This window comes from Cinclus cinclus, chromosome 6 (genome assembly GCF_963662255.1).
Source record: "Cinclus cinclus chromosome 6, bCinCin1.1, whole genome shotgun sequence".
Classification (NCBI taxonomy): Eukaryota; Metazoa; Chordata; class Aves; order Passeriformes; family Cinclidae; genus Cinclus; species Cinclus cinclus.
This window is the reverse complement of record NC_085051.1, coordinates 54,464,289-54,484,700: the sequence shown is the minus strand read 5'-3', so window position 1 is coordinate 54,484,700 and position 20,412 is coordinate 54,464,289. Positions and strand designations below refer to the sequence as shown.

General features: G+C 44.2%; 1 protein-coding gene across 1 annotated transcript in view; it reads right to left on the bottom strand.

Annotated features, from left to right (window-relative positions):
• The window catches only part of CEP170B (centrosomal protein 170B), a 53,227-nt gene that overhangs the window by 11,564 nt on the left and 21,251 nt on the right, over positions 1–20,412 (bottom strand). Inside the window, exons 6-12 of the mRNA XM_062494782.1 lie at positions 13,604–13,705; positions 12,576–13,052; positions 10,293–10,355; positions 8,661–9,403; positions 6,477–6,662; positions 6,176–6,284; positions 2,963–4,741 (exon numbers count right to left, since the gene is read on the bottom strand). Coding sequence (XP_062350766.1) covers positions 2,963–4,741; positions 6,176–6,284; positions 6,477–6,662; positions 8,661–9,403; positions 10,293–10,355; positions 12,576–13,052; positions 13,604–13,705 — 3,459 coding nt within the window. The remainder of the gene's footprint in view (positions 1–2,962; positions 4,742–6,175; positions 6,285–6,476; positions 6,663–8,660; positions 9,404–10,292; positions 10,356–12,575; positions 13,053–13,603; positions 13,706–20,412) is intronic.

Sequence of the window (20,412 nt, the reverse complement as noted above, 5' to 3'; positions counted from 1 at the left end):
CCATGCACAGAAGCTCTGTGTGTAAGTAGCACACATTTCAGACTCCTCATAGTCCCACAGAAGTGCTTTCCTAAAGAGAGCCCAATTTTCAAGCCTGCAGATACCCTTCTAATTAGCTTCAAGTACAAGCAGAAGGAGGAGTTTTTGAGTGAAGAGTAGACTGGGGTGCTTGGTGTTATTTGCAGGAGTCCACACCCCGTGTTCACCTCCTGCCTCGCAATTCACCATTAATGACACTCTACAAGAAAGTGTTCACAGTCAGGACTGGCTCCAAGCCCTGGAGCCAAGCGGAAGCTGCCCACTTATCCCAACTTGTTCTGAAGATCTGTAGACAACCAGGTCTTCCTTGCATGGGAAATGTCAAGGTGTCCTTATTTGAAAACTGGGCTCCCAATGTTTGCTGCCTCACTATACTCTCTATGGGTACTGCTTCATTCCCTTCTGTCCATCACTGGAGAATGAAGAACCCACCAAACACAGAACCAGATGAGTTATTTAGAATTACAACACCGAAAAGCTTCACTGTGTTACCAAGACATTCCTTACACTGAAATACTACATGTGAACTAAGCCAGCATCATACAAACAAAACCAACTAATTTGGAGTGTAAGATGCAGGTAGAAACTATAGATAATTGCTGTATAGTGAAAAAAGTATTCCTACACTTCTAGACATTGCTCTCCCACCCATAGCTAAAAAAGTGCCTTGTCTTAGGATATATATATATATATAAAATAATAAAAATAAATTTGCTCATATTTAACTCACAGAGTTGTATCTCTTTTTTTTAAAAATGCAGTTTAGAATCAAGTGGTCACCCTGTCACTGAACAGCAATTTTAAAATCATGAGATTCATTATTCATCTCTGTACGCTAAGGGAAATCAGAATCAGCTCCCTCAGTATCATTTAAGTTACCCTGAGTCAACAAATTGTGTACACAGAGGAGCAGGGGAGACAGGCCTTTGGCTTTCAGAACTGGTAACTTGGATTATTCTGATGTTATCTGTGACTTTGACAAGAAAGCTACTTCAGGTGGCCCAACAATAAATTGGCATTTCTTGTCTCATGGGCAGACAGTTCATGCTGTTCCTCCACTAGCAAGATTAACTTTCTCCCACTGGGAGAGTTGGGAACTCCTGTGGTTAGCTAAACACTAAGAACTCCTGGAATAAATCAGCCACATCAGCCTCCTTATCCCCTAAGCTTGACACTCAAAGCTTTCAAGGGTTACTGTATCATGCTAAAAAAGGTCTTGATGGCACAGTGCAATAGTCCAGTTTAACAACAAGTCACCCTTGTTGCAGGAAGGGAGTTCTAGCTGATGACCTGCTATGTCTCGAACAGCATTAGTACAGAAGCATGCATCACACGACAGCAAGCACGATGAAGCTCGAAATACACCAGCATGTACTTAGAGCTTGCACAAGGTTCACAATCCTATCAAGGAATTAGGAGGTTAGTATTTTAAGAGCAACTAATTCAGAGGAAGGATTAGCATCTTCTACCGCAACTATGGACAAGGAAAGGCGTTAGCATGCTGCTACAGAGCTACAGAAATCAAAAACCAATTCATTTGAATAAAGAACTGGCCAACACTTATCATTTTTCTCCAAATGATTTGAAGCCTGTGGTCCAAAGGCAGAGGGCGTACAAAGAGCACCTCCTGTTCGGAAAACTCTGACCGCATTATCTTGCTTTAAATTTGTTATTGTTCAACAAGAAGTTAATAATAGCATCATCTCAAAAAAGGCAAGAGAAGAGACTGTACATACTATTTTAGCTTAAAAACATTCTGATTTACATGCATGTACAAGTGTGTAAGAAAAAAAAGAAATCACTAAAATTAAAGGTGACGCTGAATGCACTAACACAATCCAAATCAAAATATGCAGCAAATAACATTTTTAGCATGCAATAAAAATGAATATTGCAAGAGGGATAAACAGTTCAACTGTATGAAAATATATTAAACAACACATCCAGAACTCCAAGATTCCTTACAGAATCACGAAAACATTCCTCTCAAGAGGACTGAGAAGTCCACCCAAAGGGGCTCTTCCTGTCCCTCTGGCTACTAATCATTCCCAAAATCCTAAGCAAACACATCTGCTTTGCCACATCTGTGGCAGGTCAAGGGCTACAGGCATAGACCTGAACTTAGACCAAAGGTTTCAGGGACAATCTCTTATTACCAATTACCATCGTAGAGTTGTTATCTGAATTGTCCCACTTCTTAAATGAAGGCTGAATTCAATATGACAAATACTGGTATTTCAAGGGTCTGTTGAGTGCTCAACTACAGGGAGATGCAGTCCCCACACCTCTGCCTCATGGGAATAACAACTGTGAACCTGCCTTAGCTATAGCAAAAGTGAGTGAAAATACACAAAAGTGTCAGCCTCTTGGGCAATCAGCATGCAGTGTCCAGCTCTGCATTTACATTTACAGGAAGAACAAGGGAACATCTTTCATAATACAGGAACATTTATTTCTTGTTCTCCTGTTTCAGATGCCTTCAAACATGTCACTTTGGACATCAGATGTCAGCAACACCAGTATGAGCTTCTTTGGAGAAAACTTTGAATCTCACAAGTAAAACAGAACAGAATTTATTGTAGCTCTAGAAAGGCATTAAATTTTATCTCTTAAACAAAACTGTGGCCAACTGTCAAATGGGAACTGGTTGTTCAAAAAACAATCACTGGAGGAAAAAAAAAAGTAGCTATTTGTAGTATCCTCACAGACATCAGCACAATACTATCTCACTGAGTATGAGAGTGCTGTGCTGTCTCCACACCCACAGGAAATCTCAAGATCTGTGCTGCTCATTAATGCAGACTTCTGTTGTACTCACCAAAGCAGCACCTCTACTACAGCGATACTAATCCTCGGCAACTATGTGCAGCCTGTAAGTCAGGAACAGGGGAAGAGGGGAGAAACAGAAAGCAGGAGCACTTACAGGATGATGAGGAGGAATACTTGACACTGCTTGAACGGGTCCTGCTGAAAGGCTGCTTGGCAGAGGCAGCAGCAGCTGCCGTTTTCCTGGCTGCAGCTCTCACCTCTGAAACACCCGTCTTCCGATAGGACTCGGCGCTGCGGCCCGAAAACCCCGTCCTCGACTGCGCCGTCTCCGAGTCACTGGGCACTGTGAACGAGCCTGCCCGTTTCCTGGGCATGGCCAGGATGTCCAGCCGAGAGAGCTTCTTTGTCTCTGTAGGCTGCTTGGTGCCCTGAACAGCAACGTCCGAGTTGGAGGCTGTTTTCTCAGCATCCACACATTCGTTGTCCGAAGCATCTCCCAGCCGGGCACGGCGTAGCTTTGAGGCCCTCGTAGGCCTGGGGGTGGATAAACTGTTGGAACGGGTGAGAACCTGCTGGATTTTCTGCACGTTTGAGGTTGTTTTGCTCTGGTCCTCCTTGGTGGCCTGAGTGTAAGGTTTCCTCCTGGGAGCAGGCCGGGTTACCGAGTGCTCATGGTCAGACACAACTGCATCTGGGACTGGCAGGTAGGGCGAGTTTGAACTTCTCTCGTCATCTGTGAAGTCAAGTGACCCTCGAGTCCCAGCGCTCCGCTTCATCTGGAAGCGTTTGGCAGCCTCTGCTCTGTTTGGTGCCTCTGGTGCTTGTGTTTTCCGCTTCTCCGTCAGCCTGTCCCGAGCGCTGGGCTGCCCACACTGGTCCTGGATGGATGGCGTGGAGGAAGATTTCTCCTTCTGCAAACCTGCGACTGCTTTGCGTTTTGGGGCACTTGCTGGGACGTTTTTGCCACTCACCAAGCTGACTGTGCTGGCTGTGTCGACATCTGAGTCCCCTGATAAGGAGTCCTCCAGCTGACCAGCACTTTCCGAGGGCTCCAGCTGTTGGCTTTGAGCAAGCAATTTGGCTTCCAGTGCTGCCAAGGCAGTTTCAGTCTCCTTAAGCAGAAAATGAGTATCCTGACTAAAATCCATACGAGTTGACCGAACAGCCTCTAAATCTTTAAGCAGAGGATGACTTGAAATATGTGGGAGTTTATTTTGAGGAACACCACTGCTTGATTTATCTTTGGTAAAACTTTCCTGTCTAACAAAAGATGCTGTTTCCTTTCCTGATGTGTTTTCTTGATCTTGAGGAAGACTCTGATGAAGGGAAATAACAACTTTTCCAGCTGCGTTTATATAAGCACTAACATCTTTGACCGGCGGCTTTCCAGAAACTGATGTGCCAGCACACTTGAAGGAAAACTCCGGATCGTGGCCGTCCTTGTCTGCTCGAGTGTGGGACATGTTCAGAGAGAGCTTGGAGGGAACCCCTGCATCACTGCTGTCATCACCAATGTAGAACGAAGTAGAAACTGGCTCACTCACAGCTCTCATGTGAGAGATCCGGGAGGCTCCTGGCTGCTGGCTCTCTGATCTATTTTCTTCCCTCACCTGCTCTAGCATTTTGCTGTTCTCTTTATATTTCTTGCCTTTTTCTGTGCTGAAGCCATCGTCAGATCTGCTGGCATCACTGAGGCTATCTGGATCCAGGTCTTCTTGGATGAAGAGGTGGCTGCTGGAATCACCATAGGCTTCCACACAGTGGTCCTTCACAATGGTTCTCTTGGTAACCTCCGAATAGGACTCCTGGCACACCAAGACCGTGGGAGTGGGGCTGTCTGATTTATCACTGGGTGGGAGCTGGGGAAGAAGGCGCCTTGTTCTCGAGGGCACAGAGTTTTCTGGTTCCCCTGGTTTTGGCGGTATCCCGCTTTCTGAAGAGAGTTAAGCGGAAAAAATCAATTACTGTAAATCTGTGCCACTTCTTTATTTGTTTAGGAGGAGCTTGATTCTGCAGAGTGTAAGTCCACAAAAGCACTCACAAGACGTGCTCAGAACTAAGGTTTTATGTAATATAAACATCAGTGGGGCGTGGCTGGTCCCTGCTCCCTCGGGTTTATCAATACAGGCATTAAACTTAATTCTTTTGCCGAATCACGCTGCTCAACACCTTCCCTTCTCAAGGTAGTATGTCAGATTCATTCTCCCATAATATACCTCTCAGCACAAGCACTACAGAGGATAATGACATTGCTGGCATCTAGCATCAATCAGGCCACAGGAATGAGATGAAAGTCATCAGACATCAGTGATGCAGTGTTTCAAGCGCCATTCTAAACAACATGGCCCATTTGACTAAACAGATGGTGTTTTTCACAGTACAAGTTCTCCTACACTCATATCCCAAAGCAAAGTCCCAAGAGAAAGACCCAGTAATAATCAAGAGGGCTCTGAATTAAGAGTTGGCTGCCCCAGCCTGTGTGGGCTTATCAGCAGGGAAAAACTCCACAGAAAGAACATTCCTATTTCTCCCATGCTGTTGGCCAGGCCTCCATATCTGATAACACTTTAAATACCAGGATAACTGGTTATTTGGCTATGGTAGTATTACAAGCACTTCGGGAGCTAGGTATCCTACATGGTGTGAAAACAGTGGCAATAATTTCTGAAACAAAGAATATATATATATATTCTATATGAATCTATAGTTGTGAAGGGCAAGAAGGTATGACTAGTAATCCCAACCAAAAACAAGTTGAAAACATTTGCAAAAGCCAACAAAGTGCTTTTTTCATTTTCTCATGCACAAAGTGGACCACAGGGTCTGTAAGGTGTTTCCAAATTATGATGGGAGTCTGACATCCTCCAATTTCCAATTTCACCACCATATCTACTTTTCTATGCTCATCTCCACCCTTTAAACCTACCACTCAACAGCAAACCCCAGAATAGCCTAACTTCTCAGCACAGCCAGACACAGGAGAAGCACAAAAAACATGCAAGTCAGGAACTAACTCCAAGGCTATGTGCAAAGGGTTCTCAACTAGCATCATAAGGCAGTCTAAGGAATCACAGCTTGGGGCTGGTTAACACCCAAAGCCCTTCAAGCATTCTCCTTCCCAAGTTCCCTTTAGTCATGTCAAACCAAATATTTAAGAACCTCTTGAATAACTCCAAAATGCAAAACAGAGACTCTCTGTCTTCAGTCCACTGGGAACTATTCTCTCTGTGTGTCCCATCTCCAACTACTGTAGCTAAAACAGAAAATAAGCAACAGACAGATGCATATATACCCTTAATTTTTGCTTTTTCTACCATCCTGGTTTAGATTCAGCCACCCTCAAACCACAGTGTTGGATGAGACTTACCTGCACTTCCATCACCCTGCCCAGACACAGCTGCAGAGTCAGAGTAACTGTCCGCAAGGCTCGCCCATCTCGACACCCACTTCTGACTCCCTTGAGATGCTGCAGACATCTACAACAAGTTGGGGAAGATGGTCAGAAAGAGGGTTTGTACACAAAATCCTAGCCACAAAATCTCTCTTCTCATACTAACATCACTCGGTCTGTTCAAAATGGAAATCAAGCTACACATGCCATTTATACCCAGACAGAAAACCCATCTACACCTCCACCATCCCAGGAAATCCACCTGGACTGCCCATACCTGCGCTTCAGCCTGAGACCCATTCACAGCTTTTGAGGAAAATGCCTGGAGCAAGGGTGACTTCTGACTAGTGCCATTTTCACTGATTAGCTGCTGAGAATCCGAGTCCTCTTTTTCACCTTTAATTATTGGTCTAAACGCTGAAGAGATTCTGGAAAACTCAGGTGATTCAAGAACGCCAAAAACCTGAAAAGATGTTTGTATGGGAATATTAAAATGCAAGAAAACAAAAACTTTAGCCAAAAATCCAAACCTGTGAAACATCAGTGACACACCAACTATGATCCCAAGGGGTGAAAAACACTTGCCAATGCTTCCATGCAAACTATGTAAGTAATTTTCTTCTTCCATAGTAGCAGCTTTAAATATACTTAATCATAGAATTCCGCTCACACCCACCTTACCTCTCTCCCTTATTATTTAGGGGTGTTGCCTCTAACAGCACCTCTAACAGCAGTAACTTTCACTGAAAAGGAGTCCCTTTTCAGCCCAGAGAAATTTAGGATGAGTGTCAGGAAAGCTATTTGCCAGCTCATTCATGAAGATTTAGACCAAGAAAATTGTAAAGCTCCATCCCCAGTGCCTTTCATAGACTGTAGCTGTGAGTGGGCTGAGCAAAACAGCCTTGTACTGCCACAAGCAACTGGGAAAGGATGCACCTCTGAGATTGGTGAGTGTTTGAGCACACTGGACAGATTCCCCCTGAAGATAAGCAGGCCATCCTATGGGGGGAGACCCAGACTCATGCCTCAGAAGGGCTTGTTCCTCTCACTTGGCTGCAAGAAGTTCAGAGTAAGATACCACCACAGAGGGTGCATTGGCTGCACAGAGACAGCCATAAAGACCTCCACTCCCACTGCTGTTAAAAAAATGTGCTTGCAGTAGTAGAAGAATAAAGAACAGAAACACCTTAGAAGCTAAGTAAGTCCAAAATTCATTTTATTTCTTCCTGGACAGAAACACTGAGGTTCAGTTATCAGCCGTTTCACAAGTGGCAGGTCTGCACTGCACCAAGTCTATGGCACAGTAAGGACCAGAAACTAGTCAGTTTTTCTGCCAGAGTCACATGGCTGCTAAGACTACTCCTCAGAAATATTTCAAATTTTTTGTGGCATTTTCCCTCGTATTTTCCCACCACAACAATTAGTCATCTAATGTCAGGACTAGGACCTTGCTGTGACCTGAACACCATGCCCTGAAAGCTTCCGATCACATTTCAAACAAGATGTCTGGAACAAATGTAATAAAAAACAAAAGAGAGAAGCTAGATCCAGGCTCATAAACACTGTACACAAAGCTCTAAAGCCAGGTTCAATTAAGGCTTCCTTTAAACCTTGCCTCCTCCTGACTACATTTCACTAAATCTTCATAATAACTTGTCAGTTTTGTTTTCTTAATAGACCACAGATGAGAGTTAAACCTGAAAATCAGCCAAATTTTGGTTTGCCCTGCGGTTGGTTAGGTGGGTTCTTCTTAAGCCTCCCTCATCTCTGGAGTTATTTTTTAAGCAATCACTCTGCAAAATCCAAACAAGTACAGATCCATCTGGGATTGCCTTTGGCCTAGATCACACCCTTTGCAACCTCAGCCAGCTGCCGCTTGCCCAGACAGCAAGCACTGCCTTCCTAATCAGCCACAGCCAAATACAGGAACATCTGCCACTAAGGCTTGTAAGCACCAGCCCTTGGCATTTCCTGTGGCCTACCATGGGATGATACATCAGTGATGGGCTGCAGCTCCTACCTTCCTAACAGCGGGCAGGAGGTGATGCAATGCCAAGGCAGAGGCTTGGGAGCAGTCCTAGAGAGCAAAGCTGCTCCCAGCCACAGCTGTCAGCAGGATCAGCCTGATCTTTATTCAGGTGTTGCCTTTCCTCTGAACAGATGGCAAACCCACTCTTTCACTTTTGCTTCCAAATTCAATTTCTTAAGCAAGCAGCTCTTTGCTGTGGGCATATTTTGCCTTCTTTTACTCTGCGGTTTTTTGTTTGTAATTTTGTTGTTTTGATGGGAATTTTAAAGACAAGCATTACAGTCTGTTGAGGCCTGTCCTTAGCACAGGTCACCCAGGATGATTTTCCACCCCCAACTATAATGCACCCAATTCCATCCCTTCATGACAGCAGTTAATTTAGGCCCTCCAAGGCTTCAGCCCTCAGCTGAAGCACAGAAAAGCAGCATTTACCTGATCTATCATTTTTCGCGCTTCCTCCACCTCTTTGTCCTGCGACTCTGTCTCAATGGTGTACGTGCCTGTCTCACTTACACTGTCTTCCTCATCATTCCTCCTGCCCTGGGCAGACTTCACCTCAGGAGGTGGAGCACAGGCAGGTTCTGGTTCCGAGGATATAACCACACGTGGAGCTACTGGCACAGGCACTGGTTTCTCAGCATTTGGCTTCCCAGACTGAGCAGTCTCACGCAAGTACTCAGCCATAAAATCCTGAGCCATCTTCGACTTCCTCCCGACGCTCCCATAACTTTTGGCTCTGGGAGCAGAGGAGGATGAAGAGTTGATCCGATCCTCTGTCTTCTCTCTCTTGAAGGAGCTTGTTCTTTGGGTCCCACAGGAGCTGGTGGTGGGTTTGCCTGCCTGGGCTGTAAGGTGGGATGGTGGCACTGAATTTCCCGGCTTCTCTGCCGGCAACGCGTTCTTGCGCTTTTCAACCTTGTTCTTCAGCCCCGGATCCGTGTCGCTCTGGGATGAGTGAGCGCTGTGCGTGAAGGACTGGGACCGTTTCTTCCGCGGCGTGTCCTCGAAGAACTCGATGACAAAGGCCTGCTTGTTGTGCAGCATCTCGTGGGGGTCACGCCTCATCTGGCGCTGCAGCCTCGTCTGCTCTGTCGGACGTTCCCCACCCGTCGTCGTCTCCTTCTCCGCCTTGGGGTCTTCGGTGTCGCTCTGTGTCCCGTCCTCGTGCCTGTTGCCTGGAAACAAGGTATGTAGATTTGACCTTCATACTCAGTTGCTGTGGTCCTGTCATTACCTCCCAGCTGAAATTTATCATTTCAATTACAAGAAAAGCATTCTATAAGATTAAGAAACTCCAAAGACACCTGTGTGGTACAGGGATTGCACCCCACCAGAAGAAATAAAAGAGAGACAGCAGCTCTCTCCTGATCCCACTTTTCACCACTGGTTGGCTACCAAGTTAATTATTTATTTAAAGAGTTCAAGAAATAGTTTCAACCTCATGGATTTCTCATTACTTTGTAATGGCATCTGGTTTACACACCTAATGTTTTGTTTCTTTCTTTTTTTCAATGTAAATAAAAATTATGAGATTATTTTGCCATTCTACCCAATCACTGTAGTCCAAGACCACCCCACTGGGTTTTCCCTTTTACAGAGCAGAAATATCTCTGCAGGATCAGGAAATAAAACCCTCACACTGCATCGCATGAAGCAAAATCCCCATGATGAAAACCAGATCAGTGCATTACAAGTACAGGCATCTCTGAGCACCCATGTCACCCTCCTCTACAAGGGGAAATAAACCAGAGGCTGAGGAAAATTAAATTTGCAGGATTCTTTACTCTTTCAGGAGATTTAAGAATCACACCATGACACCCCCATGAGTTACACCATCCTATCACCAGCCAAGCAAAGGCTAAACCATTACTTAAGAGTTCCATAAGCTTAAACTGAATTTATTTTCACTTTTGTTAGCAACAACCATCTTTACCACTGTCTCTATGTATATCAGTGCCTGCCTGCCCCTCAGCACATTAGCTCAGGACTCTCAGAAAGAAAGTTGAAGTATAACAAAAAGTTAAAATTAAAACAAAAAGTTAAAAGTAAAACAAAAAAACAAACCTTTTTTTGGAGAAGGAAACGGGTATGAAGGCACACAACAGGATTCAGTCAACGACCAGGAACCTGTCATCGGGAGAACGGGGAAAGAGGTCTCTGCGCTCTAGACTGTAATATGTAGCAAGATATACTGGCTAAAACACCACGTGTTTGAAGGAAAACTGCTCAAACCTACTTGGCAAGTTCTCCAGACTCATGGGTGAAGACCATTTATTACATCAAGTTAACTGTGAAAGATTAGAATTTAATGCAAGGTCCATTCATCCCAGGAGTCAATTCTATGAAGAGTTTCCTAATATACTCATGAAGAAAGCCAGCAAACTTTGCATTGTGCCCTGAGGGCTGATAAGCTTCACCCTTGGAAGGGAAAGTTCTTAAATTAAAGGTCTTGACTAAGAGCTCTGATGAATGCAAAATGGTGAGGACACAAGGAAAACATGCACCATGCTCACGGATGCCCCAGCAGAACACCATGCACATCTCCTCAAGCTGCTAAGACTTGAACACCCTGTAGTCTTGATACCAGGCTTTACATTCACCACATTGCTGCTGAAAGTGAACAAATGTTACTTAGATAGTCTCAATGGTGGGCATTTCAAATCATGGAGACCCAAACCTGGTAGGCAGCCAGCAGCAGCCTCCAAGACATCTTCAAAATTAGCCCTGCCAGAAGAACAGGCTGCACAGCTATCGTAGATAAATGACACCTGTCAAAGCAGAGGTGGATCAACTCCTCAAGCCACCAGCACTGTATGTTTTAATCAAATGTCCAGCACTGATTTCTTGATAAGAAAATTACACACTGAATTACCTCAGCTTCTTTCCATGCCTTATAGACTGTAGAGAGGCAAATGCAGCCAGTCTCTAGTGCTCCTGTGCATCACAACAGCAACAGCTGCCCAAAAGTTTCTAGTTTTCTCCAAGAGGAAAGAGCAAAACCACTGAAGGACATTTCTGTCGCTGACAATGTTCTCCAGTAAGTCAACAAAATCCAGTATGACAGTAACATAAAAAATCCCAGCACAAAACCTTTCATCAGTCACTGAAAATAAGACCCTAAATAACCAAACAGGGCACCTGAACACAGTCTCTTATCAGGAAGGACTAGAAACAAGCAATGGCCAACAAAGCAGTTCAATTTCCATGCCATGCCAAAGCCTATAGCTGAATATGAGACCTTTATGGCTGTACAGGGTTCCCAAAAATAGGTACCCAAACCAACAATTTGGAGGTGTATTAAGTAAAACTCTCCATATTATAATGCGTTTTGGGTTTTTTTTTCCCCAAGAAGGTCTAAGCAAATATTTATTTAAGAGAAAACAAGGTATAGCTCTTATTTAAGTAGGACCTGATGCATAAGTAGATCTGGTAACTTTCAATATGACTTCATCAGCTCAAGCTGCAATTCAAAACAATAGCTTTTCCAGAGGCAAGGCAGTGAGAATGCAGGAACCATTGGTCTCCTCCAAGCTGTTCAGTGGATGGCCCAAGAGACACACCCAAGCAACCATAAATCTTGCAAAATGTATTCAAAGTTGCATCAGAATTATTTAAATCCCACCAGCTGTTCTAAGAACTGGGCTCCAAACCTTACTTCAGACCTTTGAAAATCCCCTAAGAATTCCTCACGGTGACACACTTAACAAGACACAGGTCCATGAAATCTGGTGTTTTTGAACAGAGCAAGATTTCAGAGGCTTTAGGTTAGGAGATGAAACCTCTTCCTTCAAGCACAATTTCCTCTACTGGGAATCATGTGTATCTCAACTCTACCAATAGTCTCTGTGTCAGCACTTTCTGCTGTCCAACCATTTGGTCATTCCCAGATGATCACACTCAGACTTAGGATGATCATGCTTAGATCCCTCTGGACTACAGTCAAACTGAAAAGACATTCTATTAGCAGAAGAAGCCAAGTGAACCTAATTTACTGAAATATCTGTGTTTATCAGCCTGCCTACCATACGGAAATTATTTTAGACATTTAAAAATCAAAATCATTTTTTCAACCAATTACTGCTGAGCTGGCATTATAGATGCAGAAGAGCCACATTAGTGTCCCCAAGCCAACCTCACACATGACTTCAGGGCCAGGTGAAGAGCATGCTAACTGCATTCAAAATATCAACAGTCATTAAAACAATATTCTTCATCTTGCAAATTTGGAGCAGAGATAATAAAGTCCAGTTCTCCTTGACAGGAGAAGGGTGTTCATATTTTATTATGAAAGGCTGGATTTGCATGGCCAACAGAGAGCTATGTGCACATGAGAAGACATTCACTCACCTTTAAGCGTCCTTACATGAACTGGCAGGTCACTCTTGGTACTGTAAACATCATCTCCTGCAGACTGCCTTCTCATCAGGCTTGGGTCATTCTGGACAAGCCAGTCAGCCACTTTGCTCTCTGCTGACATCACTTCTGTATGGGCTGGTTCCTTACTGTAGGGTCTTCTCTGTCGGAGTGAAAATTTAGTTACGTGGTCTTTTATCTTTATTTTACCAGGGGTACCATCATCAAATTCAATGGTGAAAGAGGCATGACTCTGCACCACAGGGGCTACCACAGCATCAACATCCTTTGTTGGGATCTCATGAACCTGTGTTTCTGGAGATTTTGATGGCTGCTGGAATTCTTTAGTTGGAATCTCAAAATAACTTGGCTCTCTCCGGAAGGCAAACACAGATTGTTCTTGGGCATCTCTATAAGTAGAAATATTCCCATTCAGTTCCTCTTCATGTTGGGTTGTTTCTTTTGATCTCTCTACAAAAGCAGAAAAAAAATGATAAAATCACATTTTTTAAGTACTTCTCAATTCAATTGTTTCAATTTCTTGAAAGAGCTACTAATCACAACCCCTCTCTACTAGAGAACAGATACACTGTGTGTGCATTGAAATAAAGCACTTTGTGCAGTAGAGCACATGCTTGATAGAAGCATCAGGTGATGCAAAAGTGAAAACAAGATGCCTCTCCCATACACACAGATTGACAACAATGGGAGTGTTAAGACCAAAGGGCTCCCAAGGATGATGAGGCGAGAAAGATAAAGACATAACTAGCTCTAAAACAAAGTTAGTGATTTACTCCACAACTGTGTTTCTAATGGTCAAATATTATAGGGAAAACATTTTAAATTCTCCATTATTCTAGTTTCAGCAGCAACAACCTACATACAGGAATGTGCAAATACAAGCACAAAAAAGAAGTAGTAATTCAAAGTCTTGAAACAGGATGGCTTCAAAGAGTAAATATCAGAAGTGTGCCAAAATTTTGTGTCCCTTATCTTCTCCTACCTCATGTCACCTCCATTACCTGAGTAATGTTCCTCTTGCCTTCTCTCCTCCTTGTTATTTGCATCATCTTCCCCCCACCAGGAGGGCTGCCCATAGAGAGGGGTGCGATAAGTATTTGTTTCTAGAAAGAGAGGATAAGCAAATACTTTAACACAGAAAATATCAATTTACCAGGTTAAACCACACACCAAAAGGGGAAAAACAGCAGGACCAGATGAGACTTTGAACCTGTTACACGACAGTTATAACAACAGTAAATTATATGTAATAATAGGTTCAGGCTCTTCTCTGTTTCACCCTTTTTTCCTTTTTACGTTCTATTGCAAGACACTAACTCCACCTCCCTTCATTGTCTTTCACAGCTGTGTCTCCCAGATACTGGCTTTTGTCCCTTTCTAGCCTTATGATGCTCACAAAGTGGAAGATTTTTTTGGCAGAACAGACTACAAAATACTAACCACAAAACTGTCTTCAACTCACCTTCAATTCAGGTGAAAATCTGACTTTTCCCTCACCTTAACTGGAAGGACTTTAGCACTACCCTTTTTTGCCCCGCCATGTCCTTGGATATGTTCAGGCTAGGGATTTTTTGCACTATTTACCACTCCCACTGTAAGTGACACACATTGCACAACAGGAAATTCTCAAAGCATTACAAACTTCAGGAAAATGGTAAAACCATCTCCTTACAAGTTCATAAAGAAGCGTAAACTCTTGCTCTCTAAAACTTATAGTAAACCAAGTGAGTTGCATAGCCACTGTAGGACAGAGGATTTTCTCCTGGAGAATTTCCTCTAGAAGAGCCAGGCTTACATTATTTCTCCGCCCACTGAGCACTCACTGAAAGATCAGGGCTTCACTGCAACAACCAGCACCCACTCAGTGGAGCTGATCCACTGCTCCTGTTTTTGTATCCCACAAAACAAGGTTGTGCTTTGGCAGTGCCTTGGGTTGCTGCTGTTTATGCAACAAACATAAAGAATACAGACAATTTGCCTGTGGTACTAAGTTAATACTAAGTTTTTTCATAGTTTAAGAGAAGCAAATAAAGTAGCTTTTGTTCTCTCATCTAGAGGTGATAGAAACACCAGGATAGGTCAGGAGCTGAGGTTAAGATCCAGCTTTGTTAAGCTGCTTCTGCCTCTGCTCATAGCAGGGGTAACTGGCCACGTCTTAAACCCTGGCTCCAGCCCCAGAGCCATAGCTGGGCTTCTACTGCCAGCTGCTGCTCAGCTTGTGGTTTTCAAACCACACACTGCTCTGTGCAAAGCAGCTCTCAAACAGCTCTGCAATTTTGCATTCCCTGCTTTAGTAGGGACATGACAGAAAGCAGTTGTTAGTATAAGGTAAGTCAGGAAAGGAACGGGAATTGAATAACACAAATTTAAAAAGCAGCCTGATTTTATGCTATTATTTCTAAAGTTACACAGACCCAGTGGCCACTACTTCAGATATTTTTGTTCTAGGATCATTCCAGATAGATAAGCTCATACACTTACAGGCAAAAATTTTGCTTTATAGATGCAGCCCACAGGCCCTTTTCAAGAGAGCTTGTTCATGTTTCAGAGTTAGCCATGCAGCCTCCCTTCACACTGAGGATCAAAAGAGGCTGGAAGTATTACTCTCCTCCCTGCCCAGAGTGCATGGAAGATAAACCATGTTCCTATTATGTAGGCAGCCTTTGAAAGTTCAAAGGAGGAAGCATTTCTCACCATGATAAATTGGAATTACCAAGCAATATGTTTCATAACTGATGATGTGTAAACCACTCATGGGAGAGGGGGGGAAAAAGCATTAAAAAACCTATTCACAAGGTTGTCAGTGAACCCTACTCCAACGCAGCGTTTGGTTTCTCCAAGGCTGAGGGCTTCTGTCACACAGTCTAGCAGAAACCTACCAACCTCTTTTCATGCTATAACTTGCCCACTAGACCCCACCCCACCCATGCAGGATCTGCTCCACCAGCATCAGGCACACAATGGATTTTTACCCTCTGACTTGAAGTACAGATCTTAGTGTTGATGCCAAGAGGCAGCTATCTGGGGGAAGCCAGGGGAAGGAGATCAACACTTTAACACAAATCCATTAGCAAGAGCCAGTGATGTCTGAGGTAATTTGTGCCTAAAGGGATCAACTACCCTAAAGCTGAAATGCAAAGACCACCTGCACTCAGCTGTTGCACAAGCAACGCCTTTGCCAAGGATGGGTGCTGCTACTGCTTGCATCTTGCAAGGATTTACCTCATTACAGCTCATCTCTCCAGCACATCCCAGCCCCAAAGGGATCCCAAAGGCCCCCTAGTCTAGAAGATGCCAGTGATCTATTCCAAGACAATTTTGTCTCCAGAGGGCCAGAAGAGAGCTAAGAGAGCTCACACTTATCCTGCAGGACAGAAGTCTTCCCAGAGACTGCTCAGAGATCTGTGTCCCATCTGAGTACAAACACAGGAGCTTCTGCCTTTGTTGGCCAGAAGCTTTTCTACTACTGGGAAAAGGCAGCCAGAGGAGTCAGTCAGACTTTTGATCAGACCTCTTCTGTTAATGAGGAACACTGAGATTGCAATTGAAGCTGAGGGATGAAAAAAAAAAAGGAATTTATAAAGAATAACGATCCAGCTCCTCTGCCATCTCGTATTTCCCTGGGCCCTAATAGGTCCTTGGAAATTACCCAAACTGCCCCTCTGACAAAAGCTAGCACAAAGTCAAAACCCCAAGGCAGGCCCAGGAACACGTAAAAAGATGCATCAGGTTGGCCAGGGTGCACAGATCTGGGGCCATCAGGGTGGGAGACACTGCACTGCACTCACTGCAAAGCAGCAGAAGGTTCCTCATGCCCCATGACACAGAGCTCACATGGCCCCACCTGCAAGGCCTGTTACAGCATCTGTGATAGAGCTGCACAGTCTGCGTGTGTGGCGTTTCATTCCTTTCCTCTCCCAACCTCCACAGTGAACTGGAACTTCATTTCAAAACTGCAAAAAGCACAGATGGAAAGCTGAGGAGCCAGTATCTTGCTATTTGGGGACAGTTTCAATATTTTAAGAGCAACTAATGTTTTCACTGAGCATTCATATTAATTTGCATTTTGAATAGCATTGTCAAGCAACACAGTCACCCTCGTTCCTGGCTATTGCTGAAGGCAGACAGATCCTGAGCCAGAGTAAAATTTCTCTGACTTCAGAAGAGTGTTGTGGTTTAACCCCAGCCAGCAGCCAAGCCCCACACAGCCACTCACTCACTCCCCACCAGCAGGATCAGGGAAAGAATCGAAAGGGTAAAAGGTAGGAAAGTCTTGGGTTGAGATATAGAAATTAGTCAGAAAAGCAAAAGCCATGCATGGAAGCAAAGCCAAACAAGGAACTCATTCATCACATCCCATGGGCAAGCAGGTGTTCAGCCATCTCCAGGAAATCAGGACCCCATTACACATAACAGTGACTTGGGAAGACAAACAACATCACCCCAAACACCCCCTCCCACTTCCTCCTTCTTCCCCCTATATTATAAGCTGAGCATGTGATATGGTCTGGAATATCCCTTTGGTCACTTTGGGTCACCTGTCCTGGCCGTGTCTCCTCTCAACTCTCCATGCAGCCCCAATCACCTTGCCAGCGTGACAGTACACAAAGCAGAAAAGGCTTTGGCTCTGTGTAAGCCAAAATAACAAAAACATCTCTGTATTAACAACTCTGTGTTCCGCAAAAATCCAAAACACAGCTCCATACCAGCCACCAGGAAGAAAATTAACTCTACCCAGCCAAAACCAGCACAAAGAGCTGTACAAATTTGCTGCCCTGCTCATGTCAGAAGCTTCTGTCCTTTCTAATTTGCCAGCACAACTGACACCTCTCCCAGCCTCAGCTTTAACACAACAATATTGTAGAAAAAAAGGGGGGGGGGGGGGGGGGGGGGATTGAAGCATGATAGGAAGGCAGCTGAAACAGATGGCTGTGACAGAAGTGGGCCAGGGAGCAGTTACACATGCAGTTGTGCCAGCGGGCTTTGCTCTTCACCAGCTGGAATCCATTTTGGGTAGCAACCTCAACCTGGACCTGCAGCATCCAGAGCAGCATGTTTGCCAGAGTCCTGAGACATGCAAAGCACCCTGAAGCCACCTCCAGTCTGCTCTGTTTTAGTGTAAGATGGATGCTCTTGCAAGAGCAGAGAAACTCGGGGCTTGCTCAAGTCAGCAGTGAAGGGAGGAACACCAATGAAAAGGAACTGCTCAGTCATTTTAATGACATGAGACTTCCTCCAATTGATGGCAGCTCGTTACCACCTCTCTCTTCTCCCTGCCAGGCTGCCCAGATGGTGCCAATTCATTTAGACATATTTCTTGGCTCATCAATTCAGGCAGGCAGCCCGAAAACCGTCCTTTTAGATAACTGAATTGAGGTCAGCACAAGCATTCAGCCAAATACTGAGCTACCAGCGACGGTGTAATACAGAGAAGACCACTGACATATACATGTTCTGCTCCTAGATTTCAGTCTTTGGGGTAGTCACTCAAAATGAAAAAGGAAGGCTGTTTTAGCACAGAACAAGGGAAGTCCATTGGTTTAAGAATCTGACAAAAATGTGGCCTGTTAAATTAATACTGAACTATTGATCATCTGAAGGAGAGGCACCAAAAGAGAAAATGAGACATGCCAGTAAAAAGGGTGTATTTATGGGGAAGTGAATCACACAGAACACAAGGCCACATCTAGAAATATAGTCCAGGTGATGAAAGACAAAGGAGACAGACTGTGTTAAAGCTGCTTTCCATCATCAAGCAGGAAGAAGAGCTTTCAAGACAAGCACACAGCTCCCTCTAAACAGAGTGGTCTGATTTCCCTTGAAGGTGTCCCCTGTGGTCAGGACAGGACTGAGCATTGTGCTTTGCCCAAATCTACACAAAGCTTCACACCATCATGAGAGAGAGAGACAGTCAGCAACAGCAAATTCTTTGCTCACAGAGGCATACACAGCTTTGAAGCTCTCTACTGCAAGTCATAACAAAAGCATGGGAAATCCAGCTTGCTTTAAGTCAAACTGTTTTTGATTCATTATTAATAACAATAATGTCCAGCTCTAGAAGATGCAGAGTAGGTTTCTTACAGCAGAGGCCTTGAGGAAAAAAAAAAAATATGACCTAGCTACAACATTTTAAAATTAATTCCTTATATCTCTGCTTTTTAACTCCTCTCCAAAATAGAGAATTCACACCTACTAGGAATAATCGTAAAACAATTCTCTGATTCTTTGCCACACAATTTATTTCATATGTCCACGGTTAATCTAAGCCCTGGTCTTTTGTACCTGCTGTGAACATACACAGATCTTATGGACTTTCAAATCAGGCTGGTGACCACAAATGTATCAATTACATGGTCAAACCTTAAACATGCTGCAGTTACCACCACTCTAGTTCAGGCAAAAAAGCTGATATAACACCACTCCCTTAAATTAAAGGCTAGGGCAGAGCTGTGTGTCTAAATAGCTATTGCCATGATCTCATGGGGAAAGCAGCCAAAGACCATGGAAACCACTTCACAACTGGGCACAGCTCCACTGCCTCCATCCATGCTGCCTGCTGACCTCAGCCCTGGACACCAGCAAGACTTTCAAGTTGTCCACTCTGTTGAGAGGACTTGCTAATGACACAGACATTGACCTGGTGAGCAAGTTATTCCACAGAGCCCAGGAGAAACTCCTGCAATTGGTCCTACTCCTGCAAGTGATGGTGCCCATTTCAAGTGGATGCTGCTGCAAGCAGCCTCCACCCCTGGAAACTCAGGCCTGCAAAAGTTATTCAGAGGTTAGTAATCAGATTCAGGATTACCCAAGTCCCATCAGGCTGCGGCAGCTTTGCAAAAACAAAAAATTAAGATCAGCCTGGGGATTTAATGATGTGTTGAAAACAGAAGACCACAAAGTAGCTTATCTCATCAAATATCTCAACTCAGGTAGCAACAGATGGGAATTGGGATTGTGGCTGTCTTTGAAATCCACTCAGTTCAAGGCTCTACCTGGCTTCCTGATCACTTAAGACTCTACACATGAGAGCTAATAGCTATTTTTAACACTAACTAGCTGAACTGTAGACACTTTTATTCATATCCATCTCCAGTCCATAGCATTAACCAAGCTCCTTGCTTTAAACATTTCACAGACTGATGATTTTCTGCTTACAAGCAACATAAACCCTAAAGCTGCAAGTTCAACAGCATAAAGACTAAACTGACTGTTTCACATCCACTCCCCTGGATCTCTTTATCCTCAGCCCCTCACCTCCTGCCATTTCTAAGCAGTCCTAATTGTTCACATTGTTTTGTTAAACCTCTTCCCTGAAAGCTTGCATTCCCTCTGCCTCTTTTTCACCCGGGCCCTGGGAACCAATCCTTCTAAAGGCTTTTGTCAGCCCAGACCGTGCTTTAATTAGTCAATGCAAATTCCTAAATACCTACAGGCTTAGCAAAACAGCTCTTTTCCTAAAGGCTCTTTCTGCTGCCACTAAGCAAGCCCACTCCCCGTAAGAATACTACATTCTTCTTTTCACTAATCATTTCAAATTGCTGCCACTCCTCCCAGCAGCCGAGGAGAAGCAGTGCATGTGTGCAGCTGAGGACAAGGTGAATTAGTCCCATCGCAGATGAGAAAGGGATACACTGATCATTCTGCTCACGTGACAGAGATGCTTTTGGGAGAGCAAGGGACTGATGTAATGCTCAGGCTCTTGCTTCCACAGGCTTCAGTCCAATCCAGCAAAATACTTCAAACAAAAAGTCCTGATTTCCTCTATCATCAGTGGGGTCAGCAGCACTTTACAGAATTTTTAGCTCTGCCC